A 24119-nucleotide genomic window follows, 5' to 3' on the forward strand; every position below is an offset into this window, starting at 1 on the left:
AATTAAAAGTATTTTCTATTCATTAGTTGAATCCATCGAAAAATCCTAAATAAGAGTAATCCTCATCTTTAATGATGATAACTGCTAAAGAAAATTCATCATTTTCATTTAATCATTTTCAGATGATAATTTATAGGGCGTGGTTGGAAAATCAGATGAGAGAAAATCTACAAAAGGCAAAAAAAACATAATTTGAAAAAAAATCATTATTCTCCACTTTAGACCCAAGAATCATTAATGATTAAATTAAAATGATGCTAATCATGTATAGTGATAATACATCTGTTCTTATTTCTATTATTAATAATTTTGTAATTTAGGTGCCCACGTATTTGTATTTTCGACCTTTTGTATTTGTCAATCTAGTAAATTTATCTTTGATTTTATACATTAATATATTTTTATTATTTGATTGCATACCGATGATAAACATCACACAAAACTGCAACCTTCAAATTTCAAGGTTTGAACAGTCAAGACCTACAAGGACATTAACCTAAGAACTTATAAAGATTCAAACCCTTTAATTAATTACTCAGTAAATCAAAGGATCTTGCATTTAATTAGTGTATTGGAAAAACTCTCATCTCAATTACAAAATCCCTGTGAAAATGAACAGTTTTTGTTAAGTAAAAAAAAATAGAATATTACATTGACTATAACGAGTCACTGCTACAATAAACCATTAGGGAAAAATATTTTGTTAAATTAATATACACATAAGATCCCACCTGTCACCTTTACCCTGGGGATTAAACCACCCCCTCAGAGCCGCATATTTTCATCCCTCAAGTTAAACGTTTGCTTAGGACAAACTTTGCGAGACTTTCTGGTGGTGGGTATCCGATTACTTTAATCACTGTTTACATCTTGAAAGTTCGTTGCGGCAGGTTCCAATCATCGATCTTACGAGGCAGGTAGAATTTTAAAGCACAAATTAAAGGAAAAGTGGCTTAAAAAGTGATTGAAACTAAACACTCTCGTGTAAAGTTGTATGCACAAGTGTTTTATTACTTCACATTATCCTTATCAGGTAGAAATTAAAGGAAACGTTAAGAAAAAGTGGCATAAAAAGTGATTCAAACTGAGCATTCTCATGTAAAGTATGTACAAGTAGACACTTGTATGTATAATATACTAATAAGATTATTATTACGCATTATCCTTATCGTTCGCCCTTTATGCCAGATGTTTTAAAGAGCAAGCCAAGACAGGCTTTTGGTAAATATTTAGATGCTGATACGGCATCAAATGCATCGTAAAATAGCGTGAGAACATTAGGGAATAAATAAACAAAGATTGTTACAGGAATTATGTAAAAAAAAAATAGTGGATGATTTCTCGTGACCTCAGTGTGTAAGCTTGCTTGATTTTTTTTGTTGGATTTAGTTAAAAAAAAACTAATTTAGAGTATCAATTTATGTATTTTAGTCTTCATTTCGATCACTATAAGAGATAGAGATCTCTATTCTCAAAGATATTTGATAAAATTAACAAACTATTTTTTTAAGCAAAATTCCGACGTTTTTATTTTAAAGGCGGATAGAGACGATGTTACTGTATCTATGGACAAAAATTAATATGTACCTCAAAAAAATTAGCACACTTCTATCAGCTCAAAACCACTATCTAAGACTGAATAAAGATCCTACAGTCACTATATAAAAAAAAACCTAGAGAAATAATTATATAAAAGACGAGAAAAATACTTTCATAGCGATCGTCGAAGATTCATGGGACTCAGATCGGTTTATATGCTCAAAAGAGGGAGAAAAGTCCACTTTTTTACTTTCTACCGCATCTTACCTCTCAGAAACATTCTGGATCATTATGAAATTATACTCTTCTTACGTATTCATGAACTCTACAGACGAGAGAAATAATTTCATAGTGATCGTCGAAGATTCATGGGACTTAGATCGGTTTATATGCTCAAAAGAGGGAGAAAAGTCTACTTTTTTACTTTCTACCGCATCTTACCTCTCAGAAACATTCTGGATCATTATGAAATTGTACTCTTCTTACGTACTTATGAACTCTACAGACGAGAGAAATTATTTCATAGCGATCGTCGAAGATCCATGGGACTCAGATCGGTTTATATGCCCAAAAGGGGGTAAGAAGTCCACTTTTTCACTTTCTACCGCATCTCACCTCTTAGAAACATTCTGGATCATTATGAAATTGTACTCTTCTTACGTACTTATGAACTCTACAGACGAGAGAAATTATTTCATAACGATCGTCAAAGATTCATGGAACTCAGATCGGTTTATATGCCCAAAAGGGGATAAAAAGTCCACTTTTTCACTTTCTACCGCATCTCACCTCTTAGAAACATTCTGGATCATTATGAAATTGTACTCTTCTTACGTACCTATGAACTCTACAGACGAGAGAAATTATTTCATAACGATCGTCAAAGATTCATGGAACTCAGATCGGTTTATATGCCCAAAAGGGGATAAAAAGTCCACTTTTTCACTTTCTACCGCATCTCACCTCTTAGAAACATTCTGGATCATTATGAAATTGTACTCTTCTTACGTACCTATGAACTCTACAGACGAGAGAAATTATTTCATAACGATCGTCAAAGATTCATGGAACTCAGATCGGTTTATATGCCCAAAAGGGGATAAAAAGTCCACTTTTTCACTTTCTACCGCATCTCACCTCTGAGAAACATTCTGGATCATTATGAAATTGTACTCTTCTTACGTACTTATGAACTCTACAGACGAGAGAAATAATTTCATAATGATCGTCAAGGATTCATGGGACTTAGATCGGTTTATATGCCCAAAAGGGGGTAAGAAGTCCACTTTTTCACTTTCTACCGCATCTCACCTCTCAGACACATTCTGGATCATCATGAAATTGTACTTTTCTTTTGTATTGATGAATTTTACAGACGAGAGAAATAATTTCATAGCGATCGTCAAAGATTCATGGGACTCAGATCGGTTTATATGCCCAAAAGTGTTTAAAAAGTCCACTTTTTCACTTTCTACCGCATCTCACCTCTCAGAAACATTCTGGATCATTATGAAATTGTACTCTTTTTACGTACTTATGAACTCTTCAGACGAGAAAAATTATTTCATAGCGATCGTCGAAGATTCACGGGACTCAGATCGGTTTATATGCCCAAAAAGGGTTAAAAAGTCCACTTTTTCACTTTCTACCGCATCTCACCTCTCAGAAACATTTTGGATCATTATGAAATTGTACTCTTCTTACATACTTATGAACTCTACAGACAAGAGAAATTATTTCATAGCGATCGTCAAAGATTCATGGGACTCAGATCGGTTTATATGCTTAAAAGTGTTTAAAAAGTCCACTTTTTCACTTTCTACCGCATCTCACCCCTCAGAAACATTTTGGATCATTATGAAATTGTACTTTTCTTTTGTATTTATAAACTCTACAGACGAGAAAAATACTTTCATAGCGATCGTCGAAAATTCATGGGACTCAGATCGGTTTATATGTCCAAAAGGGGGTAAAAAGTCCACTTTTTTACTTTCTACCGCATCTCACCTCTCAAAAACATTCTGGATTATTATGAAATTGTACTTTTCTTACGTACTTATGAACTCTATAGACGAGAGAATTTATTTCATAGCGATCGTCAAAGATTCATGGGACTCAGATCGGTTTATATGCCCAAAAGGGGGTAAAAAGACCAATTTTTCACTTTCTACCGCATCTCACCTCTCAGAAACATTCTGGATCATTATGAAATTGTACTCTTCTTACGTACTTATGAACTCTACAGACGAGAGAAATTATTTCATAGCGATCGTCGAAGATTCATGAGACTCAGATCGGTTTATATGCCCAAAAGAGAGCAAAAAGTCCACTTTTTACTCTCTAAACTTTTTTCCTTATAAACAATATAAATTCTCTTAAGATCAAATAATTTTTCCAGTGCGTATCCCTTATTATCACTTGACAGTTTCCTAGAGTCCAAATTAGCTCCATTTACCCTCATGGGACTCCCTTGAAAGCAAAAAAAAGACAATTCGACATAAGTGTGTCCACCAATCAAACGTCCCACCGTGGGTCGCACGCGAAGCACGTGTGACCCGTGGGAAAACGTTCTACGAACTTATATTCTTTATGTGCCTTTGTGCCCCACCTGTGTGAACAAACTCCCCTTCTCGTATATAAATAATAAGCCCCCACATTTTTATTCAATTTACGTGTTCGAGGTAGCGTAACTATGTATTCGCGTTGATTGTCTCGTGATTTGGGAACGAAAAAAACGAGATGCTAAGAAATTATTATTTTTTTTGTATATTATATTTATGTTAGTACGTCGATGGTCAAGGGTTACCTCTATTTAAAATATAAGAAAAATTTAAGGCAAAAAAAATCCAAGGATTAGTGCGTCGATGTTTTCGGTGCATTCAAAGCAGATCATCGACGTTCTGAAAAAGAGACAGCGACTTCAATTAATTAAGGTTCAATAAGAATATTTATACTAAGAAACAGTGGTGTACAAAACCGAAAAACTTTGAGATTTTTTAATTTGTATCATTCATTATTTTCCACTTTTTAGACCCTTGCATATAGGGTTTTTCTTAAATTTATTGGTCATTATTTGTTAAATGTTTTTATTATTCTTATTTCAGACGTGGTTTTTCACCGATACGGACGACCAGGAGTTCCAAATAAAGACAAGTAAGATTTTTTACTTTTAATTATAGTCTTATTAAATTAATTTTGTATTAAAAACGTTTCTTTTTCGGGCAGTTAATGGTAAAATTCTAAAGTTCTAAAAACAGTCTCTATTCCAGGCAAATGGTTAGGTTAGTAGTTAGTTGGTACAAAGTTGTTATTACAGGAACAGGAATTTCCATCCAAAAATTGTTGTTTTAAGGCAGACTTATCCCAGTTCCTGTTGACAGAAAGATATTCCAAAAGTAGTCTCTTTTTAAGCAATTGAAGAATATTTAAAATTTAATGCAGATAAGAAATTTTGTTTTTTTTCTAGGCAGTTGAAGGTAAAATCTGCCCACGAACTGCTACTTTTAGGTACTTATTACATGAATTAAATTAAAACTTATTCCAGACAGAGCCGCTCTGCCGCCTGTCATTTTTTTCTGGAAAAGCATTTTCAGACAGTTAGGAAATAGTAATTTCTCTGTAATGTTTTCACGACTGAAAATTTCGTAAACAGTTTGAAAAAAGATAAAAAATAACACAAAAGTTGATCGGCCGACCTGTTTACGCCCAATATTTGCTAGAAAAAAAGTCCCACAAATGTCGCATCAAATCCCAATACAAACATACGTAAAACCCCCCATATGCGACTCGAATACTGAAAAAGGATATAGTGAGCACATTCATTATCACATGCGTAACAGCACACCCGATGGTGCATTGGGGGTCAATGCCACTCTTGGTGTTGGATTACCCATAATCTCTTTTATTTTTTTTTATAGAAGTGTTAAAAGTGTTTCCATGTGATGTATGATTTAAAAACGGATGAAAATGATGGATCCGTTGATCAGAAATTAGCACTTAGCCCAGGCAGTTGAAGTTGAAAGATCGTCCATTTGTGGGCAGTTTTAACTGACAGCAAAATTTCATATTAATTACAGGCAAAATATCTCCCAAAAATTGTGGTTTTTAGGCACCAAAATCTATTTCAAAAAGCACATTCCATGAGAAAAATTAATCCATGATTTGTTCCAATTTGACTGCCTGGACGAATTAAACAATTTTTTTTTGGATCCAAATGCGACCACATTCCCAAAGTTTCCAGACTATGGAAAAATACATCGAACAAGAGACTAGGTTCTCCCTTCACATCAATTCCGGGTATTTTTTCATGAATTTTTGACGTTTATAGCGATAAAAACGCGTCACGAATGTTCTTGGCATATTTGTTAATATACCGGTCGTATAAATTGCGAACCGAAAGGCGCGGATAACATACCGAAACGGGAGATAAATCGTCGATTTCAGATAGCGAGTGCACTATTAAATGTACGTAGTGCCCCAAGAAAGTGGCGAAATATATACGCGAGTCAACTCAACCATGGAAAGCACCTGCCTGCCTGCCTGCATGATGGTACTGCCCATTCGTTCCACATAGAAACCCATGGACAGGAAGCGAGTTTTATCTTTTATGGTGTTTTTCAATTTTTTTTTATTTTTTTTTATTTTTTAAGCCTCGCCTTTGGTCGGTTATTAAGGAAGTTAAGTGAGTTATGAAGAAACCGTAATGATCGCCATGGAGAGTCTTATGGAAAATGTGTGGGATTTATAAGAATTCCCGTGTATCAAAAATCTTATTCCTCCTTTTAGGGGTCTAGAAATCCTTGTTTGTATGTTTAGAAAAAAATTATTCATTGTTTCCAGGCGCTCTTATATTTATCTTTCTTTAATTGCCTGAAAATTGTCAGAAGAACCTTTTTAGAAAAGAAACTTAATTATCTAAAAAATTTACAATTTTAAGAAATATTTTTCCTCTAATAAAAATCAATTTTGGAATTTTTTCATAGTAGTTAACTATGCCAGAAAAAGAACAAATTTTCAACATATTTCTCCTTGAACTAACTGGTTAAAAATTGCCGATTTTTCCATTTCAACTGCCGAAAAAATCATATTTATTAGGCTGATTGTAGAATTAATATTAAATTTAGCAATTTTGAATCCAGTGCCTAAAAGCAGCAATTTATGAATTGATTTTACTTTCAACTGTCTGGAATAAATATTGAAAAAGGACCAATTTTAAAATATGTCACTGCCTAAAAAAGGCAAATTTTCTTGAAATAAACATGAATTTTGTTTTTTCCACTGTCTAGAATCTGTTTTTCTGCAACTAGGCTATAAAAATATATAGACCTATTTTGCCCTCAACTGTCTAAAATAAATATGAAATGTCATTCTCAATTGCTCAATATTGGTTTATATTTCTTTTACATTGACGAATTTTCAAACGACAATTGCCTGAAATAAAAAATAATTTTGAGATATTTCGAATTTTGTATTTTAAATAAATTTTATTTTTAACTGCCTGACAAACAACAATTTGTGGACCAAATGACCAATTTTTCAACTGCCTGCAACTAGTAATGAATTTAATTTTGAATAAACTGTTTATGATCAGATTTTGCTTAACTGCCTTTAATTAACATTAATTTCAGACCCTAAAAACAAATTTCAGACTGTAGAACGAAACAATCCTTATAATTATTATGTTTTTAAATAGTGTCTAAAAAAAGTAATTATCTGAAAGAATTTTTTTTACAGAATTACTTTACTTATATATTTTAACACTTCTTAGTTAAGTTTTAAGAATAACCATCATCATCCGTCTTATACCGATTAACCGTTATCAAAATGCTATTTAGGATTATATTAGGTTATACTGGAGAACGTATAACGATGATCTTAATTAATTATTTTCTTTATATCTTGTATGTCCATTGTTTTCCATAAATCTTATATTTTCGTTCCAATTTAAAAAAAAAAAAGCAATTTTTGAACATTTTTTGCCTTTAACTGCCTGGAATAAGTATTCATTTTATAAATTTGCCTTCAGGTTGGTTTTTCTTTACTGCCTGAAATTTTTTATATAGTATTCAACTATGCCTGAAAAAAAACAAATTTTCAATATATTTTGCCTTGAAATAACTGCTAAAAATAAATATGAATCATTAAGTATTCCACTAAAAAAAAGTACAGTTTGTACACCTATTTTGCCTTCAACTTTTTAAATTAAATATTAAATATCGCTTCCATTTGCTTAAAAATGATTTTTATAAAAAGAATATATTTAACCTAATTTTAGATCTGATTAACCACGGACTGAGAAAACAACAAATTTTTTGTTGTAATAATTTAGGAATTTTGAACTGCCTAAAAACAGAAATATAGGCCTGGAATAAATATTTAACATCGCTCGCAATTATTGCCTGAAATTAGTTTATATTTTTAAAAAAAATAGACGATATTTGAACCTCAACTGGTCGGAATAATTTTTAATTTTAGCAATTTTGAATAAACTATTAAAAATCATAAGACTTTGCTTGGAATGAATGGCCGAATAAAAAAAGGGAATTTCTTAACAATTTTTTTAAATCCCCAAAAAAGACGCTATATTTTTTACATACAATTTCAGGAAATTTTTTTTCAACTGCCTGAAATTCTTTTTCTAAGTATCCAACTGAAAAAATAGGCAAACTATAGAATTAGTATCAAATTAAATAAAGTAAAAAAGGGCGAATTTTCAACAATTTTTACCTAAAAGGGGTAAAAAATAGGCAGTTTTTTAACATACAATTTCAGGAATTTAAAAGAAAAAAAACTAATTCCAAAAATTGTTGTTTATCAGGCAGAAAGAAAATTATAATTCTTGAACCGCCTGAAATTATTAAATTTTGCAGTTTTTAATCGACATTTTGCTTTTCAAGAGTCTGGACTGAACATTTATTTTACGCACTTTAAACCCTAAAAAAGCACAGTGTTTTCACGACATTTTTTCTTCAACTGCCTGGAATTAAGATTAAATACCCTTATTTCACGACGCTTTCTTCCTAAAGTTTGTTTTTATTAAGTATCCAACTAGTCTGCAAAAAAAAGGCGATATTTAGACTTATTTCGCCTTCAAATGCCTGGAATTAATATCAAATGTGGCTCTCAATTTCCCGAAACGACGATTTTTAAACTTAACTGCCTGAAATACAGAATAATTTTTGAATTGTGTCAACTTATTTCTTTCAACTGCCTGGAATAAGTATTCAATTTATAAGTTTGCCTTCATGTCGATTTTCTCCATTGCCTGGAATTTTCCTTTATAACATTTAAATATTACCGAAAAAGAACAAATCTTCAATAAAATTTTCCTTGAACTAAATGCCTAAAAACTGTTGTTTTCCAATTTCAACTGCCTAAAAAAAAACCTAATTTAGAATATTTAAAAAAATTATTTTCAACTGCCTGAAATTTTTTTTTAAAAAGTTGCCATTTTTGGAAATGAATGCCGCTCGAAATAGGCTAGTTTGGCGTTAATATTCCACTGCCTGAATTTTCTCTTCAACTGCTTAAAATAAATACTGAAAGTAGACCAATTTTGAAATATGTTAATGCTTAAAAACGAGGCAAATTTTAAACATACTCTGCTTTGAAATCATTCAAAATCAGAAGTTATTTGAAATTTTTTATTGACTTCTGTAAGAGTTATATACTTTTTTGCACCAATAAATAACTTGCATTGAATAAAAAAATAGACAACATATGTCTAAGCCTATTTGGCCCTCAACTGCCTGGAATAAATATTAAATGTCCCTCTAAATTGCCTAAAATTGATTTGAATTTTTTTTAAATTGGCAATTTTTACACTTCATCTGCCTAATATCAAATATGTCGAATTTCTTTCTTAAATGCCTAAAAACGAACAGTTTTTCGACCTATTTCTTCCTTCAACTGCCTAGAATAACAATTCAATTGATTAATGTTAAATTTTGAATCAACTATCGAAAACCAGAAGATTTTGCCTTTAACTGCCTGGAATAAAGGATTATTTAAAAATCCTGAGTTTTATTTTTAAGAGTTTTTGGACCTATTTCTTGTTTCAACTGCCTGGAATTAGTATTGAATTCAGTTAAGTAAAAAAGAATTTAAAAATTTTTTTTTCCTTAAACCGTCTAAAAAAGAAGTAATTTATTTACATACAGTTTCAAGAATTTTCTTTTTTGGCTCTCAACTGCCTGGAATAAATATTAAATGTCACTCTTAATTACCTAAAATGGCGATTTTTGAACTTCAACTGCCCAGAATAAAAAAAAATTAAAAACTACCTGTAATTAGTATCAAATTTGGTAAAGTAAGAAAAGGCGAATTTTCAAAAAAAAAAATCTCTAAAAGTACTAAAAAATGGGCAGTTTTTAACTTCAGGAATTTGAATGAAAAAAATTGGTTCTAAAAATTATTGTTTATCAGACAGAAAAAAAATTATGATTTTTGATCTTTAACTGCCTGAAATTATTAAATTTTGCAGTTTTTAATTGACAGCAATTTATGGTCAGACTTCGCTTTTCAATAGCCTGAAATGAACGTTTTTTTCAGGCATTTTAAATCCTAAAAAAGCACAGTGTTTTCACAACATTTTTTCTTCAACTGCCTGGAATTAAGATTAAATTTCCTTATTTCACGACACTTTCTTCCTGAATTTTGCCTTTAATGAAATACAAAATAATTTTTAAGTTGTGTCAACTTACTTCTTTCAACTGCCTGGAATATGCATTAAATTTAATAGAGTAAAAAAGAAGCAGTTTCATTAAATACAATCTCAGGAATTTTATAATTTTTTTTCAACTGCCTGGAATTAGTTTTTCTTAAGAATCAAACTAGGCTGCAAACACTTAATTTGCCTTCAAATACCTAAAATAAATATTAAATGTCACTTTCAATTGCCTAAAATGACGAATTTTGAACTCCAACGGCCTGAATTAAAAAAAGTAATTTAAAAACTCGAAAATTGTGTAAATAAAACGGCTTTTTAATTGGCAATTTTTTAACACACAATTTCAGGAATTTAATTTTTTTTCAACTACCTGGAATTTGTTTTTCTTACCTAACTAGGCTAAAAAAAAATAGGTAATATGTAGACCGATTTCGCTCTCAACTACCTAGAAACAATACTAAATGTCGCTCTGAATTGCTTGATTTGAACTAAATTTTGAATGTTGTTTCCAAATGTCTGAAACGTGACAATTTCCTACATAACACTTTCTATAACTGCCTGAATTCCACACTTAACTGTCCTCGACTGCAATTTTCAACCTACTATCCAAAAAGGGCATTTTTGGGAAATATTTTTCAATATTCAAATTTCTAAGTAGTTAATTATGCCTGAAAAAAGGACAAATCTTCAACATAATTGTCTCACAATTTTCCGCCTAAAAATTGTCGATTCTTCCATTTCAATTAACTAAAAAGAAAAGGCTAATTTCGAATATTTTCAAATTTATTATCCTGCTGATTTAGCAATTTTGAATCCACTGTCTTTTTTTGTTTTTTGCCCAACAGCAATTTATGATTAGATTTTACTTTCAACTGCTTGGAATAAATTTTGAAAAAGAACCAATTTTAAAATATGTAATATAAAAAGGAGGTAAATTTTCAACAGATTTTTTCCTTGGAATATACATGAATTTCAGGGTAACTAGGCAATATATAAACCTATTTCGCTTTCAATTGCCTGGAATTAGTAGTAAATTTATTAAATTAAAAAGGCTCTATTTTACCCCAAAATGTCTAAGAAAGAGGCACTTTTTTAACATATAATTTTAGGAATTTCTTTTTCAACTGCCTAAAATTAAAAAAAAAGCACTTAGGTACCTAAATCCTCGTGTGTATGCTATAAACTAATATATAATTATTATTCATTATAAACTAACAATATAATTATTATATACATATTTCCTAACTTTAGTACTGAATATTTCAAGTATTTTTATATTTCTTATTTCAGAAAGAATTACATTGTAAAGTTTTGGACCTAAAAATTCTATTAAATGAAGATAAATCTATTTGTGACTATGTAAAGTCGATCTAGCAGTTTTGCAATAATTGCTTAAGAACAGCAATTTATTTGTTTATTTTTAACTCTACAAGGAAACATTTTTAATAAAGACTAAATTCCCTTACATACTTTAGGTAAGTTTTATGTCCAACTTCCCAAAAATGTCCATTTTCTCTCGTCCAACTGCCTGGCATAAATTTATTATTGGGCGTATGTGTGTTATAGAAAAATAGTGAAATGACATTTTTGTTCACGGTATTATAATTATTTATTTTATTATTTTTTTTTACTTTTAGGTTTATTTAAATATGTCAAATTACCATTCTTAATTTTCGGCTTTTGTGTGTTGTTATTGTGCTAATAAAGAACGATTATTATTTGATCATATTCTTGTTCGAAGCTATAGATAATAAAAAAAAAGTCTAAAAGTCACTGACACCACAAAAAAAAATTCCAACTGCCTAAAATAAAAAATAAATAAACCTCGTAAATTCTCGTAGTTGAGAAAACTCTCTTTATTTTAAGGCCTCAACTCTAACGCTCTAAATCAAAAGTTTCACTCCATAAAACTCTCGTTGTTCTTTTTTTCCAGACAACCACATGATCAACACCAACTGTTCGTCTTCCCACAATCGAAAGGCGCTCTGCTGCAAGATGTCCGTCGAGTTCGATACTTTTTTAAACACCGACAAAAAGTAAGTGAATTACCCATTTTCCCGAATAACGAATTTAAAGCGATTCCTGAAATTTATCCAGATGGTCGTCGTTATATTGGACCGGCGCCACCCAATTATCCGCTAAAACGCGCGAATTTTAATTAAACATGTCTGCACGTCTCGGAATTTTTTTTTCATTTCGAACCGTTAAAATTAGAAATTACGCGCGTGAAACGGTTTGAGACACTAACAAGAGCCAAAAATGCATTTTTTACTTTGCTAGGTGCCCCCCTTAAGAGATTGACAGTTTTGACAACTATGGCGTTTAAGAAAATCTTCTGGGGAGATTGACAGCTGTGACATTTGACGTTCGTAACTAACGCTCAGTCACGTGACGGCTTAATAATAAACCAAAGTTGAACATTGAGTGATTGTCTTTCAAAATCTATTTAAATTATTTTTATCAAAACAACCGTTTAAGAGATATGGACATTTGAATTATGTGCCACGTCAGCAAGCCCTTACTGCCTCGACTTCGTGGTTTTTGGTTGATAACTCTTGATCTACTGAAGCTAGAATTATGAAATAAGATTTATTTGATTAACAAAGATTAGTTCTAAAATATCTATAGGGTTTACTAAAGCTCTAAATATGATATCATTTAAGATATTTAAGTTCTTAATCAAGGTGCCCCCCTCAAAGTGGCTATCACACGAAAATTGCTTATAATTTCTTTGGTAGTTGATCTACAGTCATGATCATCATAACCAAAGTTGAACACTGAGTGATTGTCTTTCAAAATCTATTTAAATTATTTTTATCAAAACAACCGTTTAAGAGATATGGACATTTGAATTATGTGCCACGTCAGCAAGCCCTTACTGCCTCGACTTCGTGGTTTTTGGTTGATAACTCTTGATCTACTGAAGATAGAATCATGAAATAAGATTTATTTGATTAACAAAGATTAGTTCTAAAATATCTATAGGGTTTACTAAAGATCTAAATATGATATCATTTAAGATATTTAATTTCTTAGTCAAAGTGTCCCCCTCAAAGTCGCCATGACACAAAAATCGCTTATGATTTCTTTGGTACTTGTTCTACAGCCATGATCATCATAACCAAAATTGCACACTGAGTAATTGTCTTTCAAAATCTATTTAAATTATTTTTATCGAATCAACCGTTTAAGAGATATGGACATTTGAATTTTGTGCCACGTCAGCAAATCCCTACTGCCATGACCTCAAAGTTTTTGGTTGATAACTTTTGATCTACTGAAGCTAGAATCATGAAATAAACAAGGACCAACTACTAATGCCAACTAAAACAATGATTTTTGTTAATTACGTTTACTCTTGCATAGCACAACCCCTAATTCGTCACTTAAACATTCAGCCGTGGCAAAACTCGTCCAATTTCCATATATAAATGAACGCGAGACACACACACATACGTTTATATAATATTCATATGTAATACGGAGTAACGCTCCCGGGACGTGCCTGGACATTTAAATTTTTGAGCTTTGTACGGAATTCCAATTGTGTATGGGAGCTTAATGGCGGTTATAAGAGTGGAAAGCTCCTCTTTAGAATTAAATGCTCAATAATTAAGTCCCGAATCTAAATGTAAATCGCCATAAAAGTTTAAAGCGGGTACTTTTTAACGTTATATGGTTTCCTTATTATCTCTCGTTCACATCCGTGCTTAAATACCTTGAGTGCTTTAAGGTGATTTAGATAAAAAAAAGTCGATTTTTCTTTTTAAAAGAATAATTTAATCAGCCTAAGGTAATTCAAATCAAATTATACGTGGAACGTATATAAGGATACGCGCATCTATCAACTTGATACGTCTAATTTCTCTTTTTTGCTTTGATTGATGGCCACCGAGTTAAATAAGAATCTCGGTATTATAATTTAAGCCAAGTGGAGTGTAACTAACTCACATTAGGTTGGTAACAATGGCATTGTTCTTTAACGCAGGAAGTTGTTTCCTATAGAAATGCGGGCTTAAGATATACATACAACGGGGTTCCCAAGAAAATATACGAAGTGTTTAATATATTAACTATATCCTAAAATTGCTTATTTTTGACAAGCCAGTGGTTTTTCAAGGTTTTCTCCCACTGTGTGGGAAATACGTTCAAAATATAATTTTTTAAAGATAACCTACATTATTTTGAACCACTTTTATGTTAACTACACGATGGCAAAATCGTAGATTTTTGTGAAAAATAAATGATTAATTTTTTTGAAATTTTCAAACTTTTATTTTTGCCAGCCAAAATCCGAAAAAGGCCTATAAGTCCTTTCTTGTTCATTTTTGGAAAAAATATATAAAATACTTTTCGATTCTGCTTAAATAAAGGAATCCATTGCAAAAATAATAACCCTTAAATTCCCCATACATTTTGAAAAAATTGTTGATTTCTGAAAAGTGGTTTTCAATGTTGTCTCCCACTGTGTAAAAATTCAATCAAAATATCATAACTTACATTATTTTTAACAATTTTTATATGGCCACACTATAGATTCAAACCTATAGATTTTTTGTAAAAAAAATTAAAAATGTGATTTTTTGATTTAGACTTTCCATACAAATATATGGCTCTTCTATGGTTTTTCAAGGTTTTCTCCCACTGTATGAAAAATACATTCAAAATATCGTTTCTACATAGCAAATCCATACATTTTTTGTAATATTAAAAATGCAACTTTTTTTTAAATTTATAATTCTCCATTTTGGCTGATTAAAACCAAAAAATGATCATAACTTTTTTCCTATTCATTTTACCACTCTACATAAATCCGTCCCTTAAAGTTTGATTATAGTCTATTTCAAAAAGGTGGAGAGTAATAAATTTTGAAATGTAGTATAGGTGCGCAAGGGGTTCAGACAAACAATACGCTTTTTTTTGTTCGTTATTATAAATACAAACTTCGTTTAATTAACAAAAATTTGTATTGTTTTCTGCAAACTTCTGAAACAATAATAGTCAAGTCTGATTTTTTTTTCAAAGCATGGACCTATAAATCATATTTACTGTACAGCTGAGACTGACCATAGTTCTCCTTTCAGGATAAATGCAATTTTGAAAGATTGCTTGGAATTAACAGTATGTTTTAAGGATAGTTTTGCCTAATATCTTTCAGGCTATCAGAGCTGTTAAATGAAACGTCCCCTTCAAGGCTGTCACACAAAAATCGTTCATAATTTTTTTGGTAGTCGATCTACAGTCACAATCATAATGAACAAAGTTAAAGACTGACTGATTATCTATCAGAATCCGTTTAAATTATTTTTATTTAATCAGCCGTTTACTAGATATAGGTATTTGAATTTTGTTCCTCGTCAATAGGCCCTTACTGCCTCGACCTTGGAGTTTTTGGTTGATAACTTTTGATCCATTAAAGCTAGAATCATGAAATGAGGTTCATTTGATGAACAAAGATTAGTTCTTAAAGATCTATAGACCTTACTAAAGCTGTAAATCTAATATAACTGGAGATATTTAAGCTCTTAGTCCAAGTGTCCTTGTCAAAGCCGCCATGACACAAAAATCGCTTATAATTACTTTATAAGTAGATCTACAGTCATAATCATTTTAACTAGAGTTCAACACTGAGTGATTATCTTTCAGAATCTATTTAAATTATTTTTATTAAGTTAACCGTTTAGGAGTTATGGACATTTGAGTATTGTGCCACGTCAGCAGACCTATACTGCCTCGCCCTCGGAGTTTTTGGTTGATAACTTTTGATCTACTGAAGTTAGAATCATGAAATAAGTTGTATTTGATTAGTTATGATCCGTCTTAAAATTTTTGTTATAATCATTAAAGCTCTAGGTCTAATATCTTTGAAGCTATCAGAGCTGTTAAATGAAACGTCCCCTTCAAGGCTGTCACGACATAAAAATCGTTCATAATTTTTTTGGTCGTCGATCTACAGTCACAATCATAATAAACAAAGTTAAAGACTGAATGATTATCTACCAGAATCCGTTTAAATTATTTTTATTAAATCAACCGTTTACTAGATATAGGTATTTGAATTTTGTTCCTCGTCAACAGGCCCTTACTGCCTCGCCCTCGGATTTTTGGTTAATAACTTTTGATCTACTGAAGCTAGAATCATGAAATAAGATTTATTTGACTAACAAAGATTAGTTCTAAAATATCTATAAGGTTTACTAAAGCTCTAAAATTAATATCAATCAAGATATTTCAGTTCTTAGTCAAAGTGTCTCTCTCAAAGTCGACATGACACAAAAATCGTTCTTTAAAAAATCTGGCGAGCTAGCCGGCCATTCACGATAATTGAGTATGTATTTTTACATACCATTGGATGCCAGATCAATATTAGATAAAGTTAAAATTTAATTATTAAGTGCCCGCAATAGGAATAATTTAATATTCAATGGATACCAGGGATTTCGATTTTTTTTTTGGAAAACCTTGTATATTGTTGTGTCGTTAGTTCATAGGTATTTTCGTTATAAGTGATAGTGCTTCACTGTAATACAATGCTAAAATGAAAAAGTGACCCTCGCTTAAAGTTTGATTATACTCTATTTCAAATAGGCGGAGAGTAATAAATTTTGAAATGTAGTATAGGTGCACAAGGGGTTCAATTAAACAAAATTGTAATAAGCTTTTGTTTGTTCGTTAATTTATGTATAAACTTCGTTAAATTAGCAAAATAGTGTATTCATTTCATTCTTAATATTACTGTGAAGAAATAATAGACTGCTGTACTAAAATCGGGCTTATGAAGAATTGGAGTGGCTGGGCCCTGATTTATTTAAATAATTATAAATTTGATCAGAGAAAGAGAGAGAAAATGCTGTATTAACCCAAACGTTTATATTCTCTATAGTTTTAAAAAAAAGACAAAAAAACACTCCAAAGGTCACTGACAACATCACGTTGATTAAACCCACTTATTTGGACGATTACGTGGTCGGCATCCGTTAATCTTCTAATAAACCTTAATAACCAGTTCGTTTACTGTTGACAGGTGCTGATGCGGTGCTAACTGCATTACTTACGTAAAAATTGATTAAGACAAATACCGTATTTTCTGGTTTTTGGGGCCATTTTTCACCTAATGGTGCCTAATTAACCGGATGTAAAGAACAGGTCTTGACTCTTTAATTAACCAGTTTAAATCCTAATTTAAATGTAATCTGAATCGTTGGGGAAAAATTAATCAAGCACGCAGTGGGTGATTTATCGATTGGTACTATAAAATGGTGGAAGGGCATTTTAATTTCCTTATTTATCGATTTTTTTTTTAAAGTTTGTTGACGGTTAATTTCTTAATTTTTCCACCAACGTTCATATTCTTTTACGAGCATATTCACTACGGTAAAGCACATCCTTTTTACCCGCATTCTCAAATAACATACTCGAGGTACCCGCAGATCTGCACCCTAAAAGGTTCAACTGACTGGAATTCCTTTTGTAACCCAAAACCCTTTTAAATGTTTACCAACTTAAGCAAATCACTTGGTAACGTTTGAACTTTAAACCAGTTCTTCGGGTTTAATTATCAATCTACATCAAACGTTGTCAAAAAAAAATTAAAATCTGTTAAAGCTTATTCAAGGTAATAAAGAGTGCGAAAATAAAGGATCTCGCTGTTGCACCTGCTTGAAAAACGAAAGAATCTTTTATAACCTTGAATTTTTCCGGTTCAGTTTGCTCAGACATGAGCAGCAGATGGTAAAATAGCATTGAAGAAAAACATTGGATTTTTCAAGCGATTTTATGTCCAAAAAGTCCCCTCATAATTAAATGATGCTTCTCGTATTAAGTGCGACGAATCCTCTCGACTCATTCAATTTTCTTCACGTCGGATCTTACGGACTACGTTAATTTTTTTCCTCTCGAAAAATTTCTTCACAATCACTGTGTCCCCGTATATCATTATTTTCCGGCTCTCGTTGACCCTCTTAAGCCGGTTCTTCCATTCATCAAATCGCCTCAATTTCATACTTAAGAATAATAAGGATTACGTAGACCCCCGGAGGACATAAATTGGTTAATTTCGTACTAAATTAAATCTTTTTTCCCTCGGTTATTATTCAATTAAAGCTGCCGTACCCGCATCTTGTCAGCGGTGCTACCATAAAACCGCATAAAAAAATTGTTATTATTATTTATTTCACCCCGATTTATACTTGCCTGAAGTAACTTCATTATATAAAATATTCATTTATTTGCTAGTTCCGTCAGTTTTTATTGCACGTCTCCTACGGTCCGCGGTCTCGATTTGCCGGTAAATGGGTTCAGTTTGCTTTTAATAAATTTTAGTTTTTTATGACGTCTTATTAGATCTCACGTAGGCTTTGACTTTGTAAACGTATAACAGCTAAATCACATCTGATTTTAATGTTTAAAAATGATCGGTATTTATTTACAATCAATTGTTTGCGTATGTAAATGAGAATGTCATAGAACAAGACTTCATGTCACGGATCTTATAATTACAGTCTAACATATATATAGTTGAAATCTGGAAAAAGTGTCTGGATAGTGGAAAGGCTACTATTTTAATATTGCCCTCTTTAATTCTTGGAAAACTATCTAAGTAATAGAAAGCAATTTGTTAGAATTCCCGCTGGTGAATCAGATTGTGCAGAAGTTATGTCTGGGGTGCCACAGGGCTCCATTCCAGGGCCACTTTTATTTTTGTTGTATACTTTTGATTTAAGCAAAGCTGTTGAATTTTCCCAAACTCACAGCGGACCAACATTCTGAGTTTATAAAGGAATAGGTACCTTAACTTTGAAATTAATGGCGAAGTTCACTGAGGCTTCCAAAAATTTGGGTGTTTGTTTGGATTTTAAGAGGTGCAATCCCCATAGGAATACTCTTCCTCAGAAGAAGACCCATTCCGAAGAGTCCGACGAGTTGTATCAGCCCTCGGATACTTCGGACGAAGATAGTGAAGATATTGAAAGTGATGCAAACGAGAACCTAACCCAACCCAACGACGGCATTATTTCTGCTGAATATTCAGATCATGAGGCTGAAACTCCTGTTACAACTGGTAATATAATTTCCGCATTACCTACAAATACCTATGTCCCAAGACTGAGCATTCCAAATGAAAGTCAATGTATCATACATCCTTCAATTGCTGCAAATGCCTCCCCGCTGGACATATTCACTAAAATTTGTCCTCGAAGTTTATTTACTTTTATTGCTGAGTCTACAAACCAGCGAATCAAAATTTACAAAGAAAATAAAAAAAAGCAGGCGACTTTCACTGATGCAGGGAAGATTATGATTACTATTGGCTGCACATTAGTTATGTGTTTCAATAAGGTGCCAAAACTTCGCCATTACTGATCATCGCATCCATCTTTGGGAAACAAGGCCATCAAATCGGCCATATCCAAAAACAGGTGTTTGTTTTTACTATCCAAGCTTTACTTCAATAATCCAGTCAAGCCAGAAACAATATATGCCACAAAAACCTGTGAAAAGAGGCATAAAATTATGACCTAGATGTGATAAAACAGTATATACATGCATACGATGCAAATATATATTGCGGCAAGGACGACGTTGAAAGGAGCAGAACTTTGGGCGAAACTGTTGTAAAAAAATTATGTGAAACTATACAAAATCCAAACGTAGTTCTGGCCTTTAATCGATTTTTTACATCAGTCCGTTTGATGGATTCCCTCCAATACCCAGCTGTGGGAACAGCCATTATTACAAGAAAGACATGCCAAAAAAATTCATCGAAAAAGGGAAAATGTCTAGGGGTGAATGCGAGTTTTTATCAAATCAAACAAACTCTATTGCGATCAAATGGCAAGATACAAAGCAGATTATTCTTTTGAGTAACTGCCATACCCCTGATATGACCTGTGTGAAGAGAAAAGACAAGACTGGGCAGAGAGTTGACGTACCATGTCCCACTGCTATTGCATACTACAGTGAAATCATGGGTGGTATGGAACTGGCTGATCAGATGAGTGGTATGCATGACTTTGGCAGAAAATCATGCAAATGGTGGAAAAAAGTATTTTATCAACAGCTGGGTAATATATAATGACTTACGTCGTACCCAAAAAAAGATACCCTTACTGGAATTTTTATTTACCTTATCAGAGGACCTAATCGAAGGAGGGCAACAGCAAACTTCAGTCAAACTTCGAAGAAACAGTTGTGGAAGGCCATCAAAGAGATCAAAATTAATGAAAAATTTGGGTGATCACCTTTCAATAGAAACATCGAAACGGCGAAGATGTGTTCGTTGCGCTCTTCAGCAAAAAGAACGTAGAACCACTACTATTTGTGCAATGTGCGATGTAGGGTTGTGCAAGCATTATTTTGCGCTTTATCATTCGTCCTAAAATACTTACCTTTGCGGGTTGTCTTTTTGTGAATAAAAAAAATAAAAATTTTGAAATACAAAAATGTGTTTTTTTGGCCCCTAGGGATATTTATAACCCACCTAAAAATCCCGCTGGGATATATTTGTCCCACAATTTTTTGCTCTCCCTGTATATATTTTTTTTATTTTAACTAGTATATATTATCAAATGATCTCTTAAAATACCATAACTTGCAAAAACATCCTTAAAATCATTAAAAATAAAATTGGGTCCCAAAGGGATAATAGTATTAGCCTAGGAACTAGCCTAGAAATTGATGTAACGTCAGACAGTTGCTTATGTCTCTAGCAACTTCAGGAATAAATATCTTCTGTTTCTATTGATTAATTTTAGTAAAAGATCTGTTCCATCAAATTCCAGAGGCATTCACAGGAGCCGCGACGAGCCTTGTCTAATTATCTTATTGATATAATGTACATACTGTTGCAATTTTTTGTCATGCGTTGTTGTTTTTATTAATTCATTCATCACAATCATACATGGCTTCAACTGCTTCTGCAAAATCTTATATCTATTCACCCAAGTTGTGTCTTGCAGAACAAGAGACAATAAGAAACCAGAAAGAGTTACATGAATATGGAAATAGCAAATGTCTCACAAAAATTATTCTGGATCTTCCTGTCTATCCAGGATCTATCTATAAAGTGACATTTTGCAATTTCTTAAAAGCAATAAACTTGTCAATGTTTTAAGATGAAGAATGACCACCAGACAAGGGAGTCGTTCTTAATGACAAAAACCTGATTATAGGTAGGATTACAGAGCTCTATTGGTATTCAAGTCACAAGGATCTGATTAATGGAAAGTTTGACTATTGAAAACTATAGAGTAAACGTCCGATTTCTCTGCAAACATCTTTTAAAAACACCGTTGTGCAAATACTTTGAAGAAATCAATACTTTTTTACAATTGGTCAGTGTGGTTTAAGAAATAATCGTTTCACTACTTAAGCTCGTTTGAACCTGAAATGTGGACTTGTCAAAGGCCTTTGATCGTGTATTTCACGAAATCCTGCTTAAAAAACTAAAGCACTAACTGAGGAAAGCTCATCACTCGGGGTAAAATCCGCGAGTAAATTTATGACTCAAAGTATGGTTTAATTCGAATAGAGTGACCCTCAATAATACAAAAAACGGTTAGTATGAGTTTTGGACTTTGTGAAATCTGTCATGTGAATCTGTTCAAATTCCTTCTCTATCAAAATACGTGACTTGATACAGGGTGTTCCATTAAAAAAAAATAGCGCAAAATTGAATTGAAAATATCATCATTTGAGTAACGATTTTGATCATGCTGTATAAAAAAAAAAATTTTGGAATTTTGAACGATGAAATGACCACGATATTAAATATAATAATAGTATTATCACAAGGTAAGTTCAGCCAATCAAAGTGAGGTACACAGCAGTCCGATTTCCACCAACGACCCGAGGACGTACATATTTTCCCAGATAAATAGAAAATAAATTTACATTTATATTTATTTATTAAATAATGTTTGTTTTAAAGGGAAAAATGTGTATATTAAATACTCGGGTACCAGAGCATCCCATACTGTTTCTGTGTTGGATGCGGTTTATCTGCACACACTCAGTTGATAATATAATTTATGCTGCACGTCATCTGTTGACCAACGTTCAAATCCGCTAAGAGTCCCCGGACATACCTTGCGTTAGCTCAAAAACTAGTCATAAATATTTTGGAAATTTTTTGAGTTTCTTGTAGGGGGCACTTGAGCGCACACCACTGTTCAAGTTTGGAAACTCTAGCACAGCTAGTTTTATTGGAAAATTAGGAAATACTTCAAGGTCACCCTACATACAGTCTCCTTGATAGTAGCTTCAAAGTTTTCTTGTAATACAATATTTGACTTTCAAATACAAAAACCTTTGACATTTTATTAAATATCCAATGACTTATTGATTTCAGGCCGTTGATTAATATTCCTAGCTGGTCCCATGGATCACCTACTTAGAATGTTCTGATAAAAATGTCTAAAAAGAGTGTATAAATAGTAACCTGTTCCAACCAACCAATATTAAAATAACTACTCCTCTTCATCTACTAAAAAACAACTAATTGACTACATTTACATCCCATTAAGCTCTTATGAATATAGTTAACGAGCCTGAGATATTTTTTTAATAATCAAATAAACTTTCTATAAGCAGTTACCATGTTATAAGCATTTTATGTTAAGCTGTAAGCATTATTGGTTAGGCCCAAAAAATATAAATCACTCATGCTACGCAATATTAAAGCGGATAATTAAGTCGGTTAATTGGGCGGCTCCCGTTGCGTTTTCGTAATTTATGCCGCAACTTTTTGATAATTTTTCCCCGGCCTTATTCGACCCCGATTTACGAAACGAGCGTGATAAATTTCGGAAATTTTTAAACGGTCTTGCTCTGTCTCTCTCTCTCTCTTTCTTTGACGGGGCAATTACCAACTGATCGGTATTAATTACTTGGCGAACCTTGTAGACTCAAAAAAAAAACTTGATTTTACCAAATTGTTCCAATGCTCGGTCACTCTAAACTACTTTAAACCCCGATAACTACTTTAGTACTCACTTTAGAGCCGTATAGTATTAAATGACTTTTATTTAGAATTTAATTACTTATCGATTGAGCAAAATAAAAACTTGGCGCTGACAAGTCGATTAATAAAACAAACCATTAAAATCCCCCGACCGGTGTCTACATTATCTACATGTGTCCGAAACAGTACAATTAGTTAGACGAGAACGCAGCGGTATCAATTTAATATCATCGGGATAATATCAAACTGGAATCGGCCGTAATAAGAGCGGTCATTAATCTAAGCCAAAGTTAATGTTAAACAACATCCAATCGATATTTTAAGATTAATTATTTGAAAAAACTTACCTGACTTTAATGTTTGTTTTTGTTAGCGAGATCGTTTAGTTTTGGATCGAGTTTGAAAAATAAAATGGAAGTAGTAGATCGGTTGGATACTTGTTTCACCGAAAAGGATCAAAAATCCGTGGCACTAATAGATCTATCAATGGAAAGAGATAAAATAAGACGTTCTCTTGGTTCTATAACTTATAACTAAAAAATTGAATTATATATCGCTATCTCAGTCTAAAAATTAGCGGAAGATGGGAATGAAGTGATATTTTTCAGGTATAATTAGATGAATTAAGCCCTAAAAACACTATTTCCAGACGCTCCAGACACTATCAATAAAATGAGACCATGATATAGAAAATAGAGAAAAAAACTGAATTCTCATTCATTAAATATGCTCCATGGGGTTCAAAAAACACAGTTTCAACTGCCTGGAAGAATTAAATAATTCTTTTCATATTGTCTTCAAGGTTATAGGTCCTTGGGGTTAGATCATAATTTATTTCTCCCAGGCAGTTGAGAAAGAAAATGTTTCAGGCAATTTGGGGTTGTGAAACTCTATGGGATTGAAGAAGCACAGTTTCAACTGCCTGGACGAATTAAATTCATTTTATTGTTC

General features: G+C 32.2%; 1 protein-coding gene across 1 annotated transcript in view; it reads left to right on the forward strand.

The window, feature by feature from the left end:
* Positions 1 to 24119, forward strand: part of LOC126746517 (fringe glycosyltransferase) — a 120360-nt gene that overhangs the window by 12404 nt on the left and 83837 nt on the right. Inside the window, exons 3-4 of the mRNA XM_050454824.1 lie at positions 4644 to 4692; positions 12141 to 12243. Coding sequence (XP_050310781.1) covers positions 4644 to 4692; positions 12141 to 12243 — 152 coding nt within the window. The remainder of the gene's footprint in view (positions 1 to 4643; positions 4693 to 12140; positions 12244 to 24119) is intronic.

The sequence above is a fragment of the Anthonomus grandis genome, chromosome 17 (assembly GCF_022605725.1).
Source record: "Anthonomus grandis grandis chromosome 17, icAntGran1.3, whole genome shotgun sequence".
NCBI lineage: Eukaryota > Metazoa > Arthropoda > Insecta > Coleoptera > Curculionidae > Anthonomus > Anthonomus grandis.